At 32.9% G+C, this 4,425-nt stretch overlaps 1 protein-coding gene across 1 annotated transcript; it reads right to left on the reverse strand.

Annotated features, from left to right (window-relative positions):
- Positions 1–397: 397 nt before the first annotated feature.
- On the reverse strand, positions 398–2,483 carry LOC110023157 (probable glutathione S-transferase GSTF1). Its single transcript, XM_020722428.1, has 3 exons — positions 2,263–2,483; positions 2,094–2,142; positions 398–1,110 (listed from the first exon to the last, which is right to left on the reverse strand). Exons 1-3 carry the CDS (start codon positions 2,407–2,409, stop codon positions 653–655), a joined length of 654 nt encoding a protein of 217 aa, XP_020578087.1. The 5' UTR covers positions 2,410–2,483; the 3' UTR covers positions 398–652.
- Positions 2,484–4,425: the final 1,942 nt, after the last annotated feature.

A 4,425-nucleotide genomic window follows, 5' to 3' on the forward strand; every position in this document is an offset into this window, starting at 1 on the left:
AATTGGATCACTTTAGGAGTCACTAGGCTTGTATTTTCGAGATGCTTAATTTAAATATAAATTTGTTGAAATCAGAGCTTAGATGTACTTGGATTTGCATTAGATGGATATTTTATCCAAAATGCAATGAGATTCATGCATATTCATATAAATTTCTTTCGTGACATAATGATAATACTCCCATGCCCTCTAATATTGGAAGACATTATAAACAAACTACACATATGGAAGCAACTTGAATAAGGAAGCATCTTATTTTAAATAATCTATATATCAGCCTGTCTAAATGAATTACTCTCAGTTGGATAAATGAATGAATTCACAAAACCAGCAGCGGTTAAACATCTTCTTAATAACACAAGGAAGAATTAATGAAATAGTTCAAACTTCAAACCAACTGCAGAAAAACTCCAACTTTATTTAAACCAAATCACTCGAAGTAGAACAACTCTGTTTAATAAGACTCCAACAAGCTTTTCAATAAGACTCCAGCATGAGTAAAACAAACAACACAGTTCTAAGAGAATACTAAAAGGACGCATGGTGCCAGCCACAGCTAGCAGCAGCAGTGAACCGCCATCTATAGCTAACACAAAGGCGGTCTTATTCATTTGACACTGAACACCATGACACCAAAATGCTCTCCCGGAGCTCAGCGGGTGAATGACATTTGCCCTAAGACCTTCTTGCTGGCTGGACGGGAAGAGATGGCATCCCACCAGGCCTTCACATGAGGATAAGAATTGATGAGGGAGCCATGTGGCGTGCTGGTGATCAGGTAGTGCCCATAGGAAAGGTGATGGAGGTCAGCGAGGCTGTAAAAGTCACCTGCAAGAAACTGTGTCTTTGAAAGCTTGGCCTCATAGACAGCAAGCACCTTGCCCAGCTTCTCCACCTCTGCTGCCACCACCTTCTCATCAGTCTTGCCTCCAAAGAAGATTGGAAGAAAGAGATGCTGGAAGACTAGGGCTGAGACAGGTCCATTGAAGTGCTGAGATTCCGCCTCCATCCACTGATCCACGGCTACTGAATCAATGAAGCTGTTTTCTTTAAGGAGATCAGTTGCCTTGCCATATTTTCGTACCAAGTACCGAGTGATAACTCGAGATTCTGCAATCACAATATAGTATTTTATACGCATTAGCCACATAATACAGTATCAAGTCAATAGTGAAGTCTCCTTCTGAAACCATATATAACTAATGATTTAGTAGTTGAATATTTCTTCAATTCATTATTTTGAATGGATCTTGCTTCATAGAACAGTCCTAAGGCGCACATAGATGGAATCTATAACCCATTCAAATTTTAGCATGATTCGACATTAACAAAGGTCTACCAACAAACAAATACTTAAAAATGCAAAAAATAAAATAGGAATTTCAGGCAAGTTCTTAAGTGCTCATAGCAAGGAATCAAGAGTCAATCCAAAATTTTTGATGACATGGAAAATTGAAAACCAAAAACCTACTAGGCAACCCTGAGAGCGAAAGTAAAATCTATATAATCAATTATCTAATATAAATTTGTTCACGCAAAATATTTTACAGTAAGGAAGAATAGACAAGAGCAACCAGCAGTAAACGGTTCCATACGTTTATTTCAAAAGCTGCGTTAGAGAAAAGACCATTTAGTACGTATTCCAACAAAGGAACCAAAACTTCACCCGTGTTTTATTATAATCCAAAATCTCGAAACCAATAATCTAAGTAACTATTCAAAGATATAGACAACAAGCCATCAATTCTCATATCTTCGCGTGCCGTAGGAGAATCATCAAAAATAGCTCCAAGATCGCAATAATCTGTAAATATCACCTTGATTTGCTTTTTATTGTTTCATCTACCAGAAATCAATTTCTATTTTCCACATGATAAACTATGGCCCATATTTTTGTTAATTGTTCTACCAATCAGAAAAGCATTTTCTGCTTAAATTTATCGAAACATACTAGGTGTACCCTGGATCGAATAATAAATTTTTCTAGTTGGAAGATTATATAAAATTTAGTACTACAAATCCCCAGAAGGTGAAGTGAAATTAATTAATCTATGCAATAAACTTAAACTAATACGAACAGAAAAATCCCTCACCGAATAGAACAAGATCGCCGTCCTGGAGTGCAGGAATCTGGCCAAAGGGCTGCACGCATAACAAAAATTAGATAAGTACAGGCGTAAGAGTATCAAAAGTTTGGATTAAATACAAAACAAAGATGGATTAAACAAATTAATAGCGGGAAGGAAAGAGGAAAATGGATACGTTTCTGTCAATATGAGGAGGCCTCTTGTGCTCGCCGGTGCTCAAGTCGACGGGTACGAGCTCGTATTTTAAGCCGAGCTCTTCCATGCAAGCAAGCACGCGTCCCGTGCAGGTCGAAACAGGGCTTCCGAATACCTTGAGAACCATCTCTGCCTCTGACTCTTCTTCTCAATCTCTCCCTTGCTTGAGATTATGGTTCTGAATTTGAATGAAGAAAACCCTCTGGTTATTCCCTTTTATAGCAAGTGCTGCCCAATAACGCGGCGATGCGTGGTTGACTTGTCCTTCTAAATAATTTAATTTTTTTAGACCGGAGAACTTAACTCCAATTGTAATATTCTAATTGTACTAAAAAGCAAATTTGTGTTGAATTTAAATTAATCACATTAGAATCAAATTTATTATTTAGACAAATGTATATATGTGAATTAAAGAAGGGAATACTTATTTCTTGGCAATTGAAATTTAGATGTTGCCTTCTTTATGAAAATAAATGGTTGGATTAATTGACCAAGCAATGCTCAACAAAGGAAGCCCAATGAAGACAATAACTAGATGTTGGATAATTTCATATGATGATGGTGTTCGATGTTAGGTAGTGGATGTCAGATAGTGGGCATCATTGTGTTCGATGTTAGGTAGTGGATGTCAAATAGTGGGCATCATTTCATATGATATAGGAGATTGAACATTAAATGTTAAATAGGATTGAGTATGTTAGAAAATGATTATCAAATATCAAATGACAAGACTCAGATGCTACGTGGTCGTGAGTATTAAAGGGTAAAGGATGTTGTATCTTGGGCATCTGATGATGAAGGGAATTAAGAAAAACGGTGGTTGATTATTTTTAAATGTCATATATTTCTATCTTGGGCATCTGATGATGAAGGGAATTAAGAAATTGGTGGTTAATGAACATCAATCATTAGTTTTAATAGATATTGGATGTTGGGGAATGCTAAATATTAAGAATTACTTGTTAGTAATTTTCATACTTGAATTATGGGTGAATGACAAACATTATGGTTTATGCATCAATTATTCGCCATGTAGAATGTTGATTATTTTTAAATGTCATATATTTTGATAACTTTAACTTATGGTTGAAGATATTTTTTTAACTTATATTATTTCATTAGAATATAACATTATATTCTTAATTGACCGAGTATATAAATGTATGTGTCATTTCATGTGATACACAAATGAGTATGATTTCTTTTCTTCAAGGATAATAAGGTATTTACAAAAACAATTTAATTACTAATTCAAATTTACCATAATTTTTATTCAATAAATGAAATTCTCATATTAAGCATATTCTAATTCCTTCAAACATCATGATTTAACAAGTGGTGAGGTTTACGTTAAATTTGCACTTTATCTCACTAATTTTTCGCATCACATGAGCTACAACTAAGTTCTAATGACAATCAAGAACAAATTTTATTTGTTGTCGAGAGCTTTTAAAATCTAATTCACTCTATTTCTATGGAATTAAGTTAAATGAATTTATTCACACATTTCTTAAATGATAGAATTTCAAATGGAGTTTTGTCTAATACACTTAAAATCTAGTCCAAATTATCTTATTGTTCTTCTTTGCCTTCATCGAGGTTCATAGATCACCTTAAATTTGAAATCACACTATGACCAATATAATTACTCAATTAAATTAAAGAAAAATGAATAATGCTTTAAAATTTAGCTCAAACTCTTCATGTTATGCAGAAAATTAAGGAGATCCACATAACCAAAGTACAAGTACTTAACATCTAAATATTTTCATACATATTTATGTTTATTTAAAATTTAAATAACCAAAGTTAATAACATGACAATTATTTTCATACATATTTATGTTATTAACTAAGAATAATTATTTAGATAATAATATCTTAAACTCTTATTGTCCACTAATATGCTTTAGGTTGTTCATTTTATTCTTTTAGTGCCTATAATTGACTTAAATGAATACTTATTAATCAGCTAGTATAAAAATAAATAATTGTCATGTTTATTTCCATAAGTAAGATTTTTCTTTTCTTAATATACCCCTGTTAACTTAAACTTAATATGAATTTGACTACTACATTTTTAGTATATATGCCATTAATGTATAATTTAATCATAATAAGACTTGGAATTTAATATTTTTCT

The sequence above is a fragment of the Phalaenopsis equestris genome, unplaced genomic scaffold (genome assembly GCF_001263595.1).
Source record: "Phalaenopsis equestris unplaced genomic scaffold, ASM126359v1 Scaffold000219, whole genome shotgun sequence".
Classification (NCBI taxonomy): Eukaryota; Viridiplantae; Streptophyta; class Magnoliopsida; order Asparagales; family Orchidaceae; genus Phalaenopsis; species Phalaenopsis equestris.

What these genes read in the sequence shown, in the direction of transcription:
- LOC110023157 (XM_020722428.1), bottom strand. Translation starts at nt 2,409, where the DNA reads ATGGTTCTCAAGGTATTCGGAAGCCCTGTTTCGACCTGCACGGGACGC. An exon ending in CTCCTCATATTGACAGAAAC is followed by an intron (nt 2,143 to 2,262) that starts GTATCCATTTTC and finishes TTATGCGTGCAG; the next exon opens with CCCTTTGGCCAGATTCCTGC. An exon ending in CGGCGATCTTGTTCTATTCG is followed by an intron (nt 1,111 to 2,093) that starts GTGAGGGATTTT and finishes TTGTGATTGCAG; the next exon opens with AATCTCGAGTTATCACTCGG.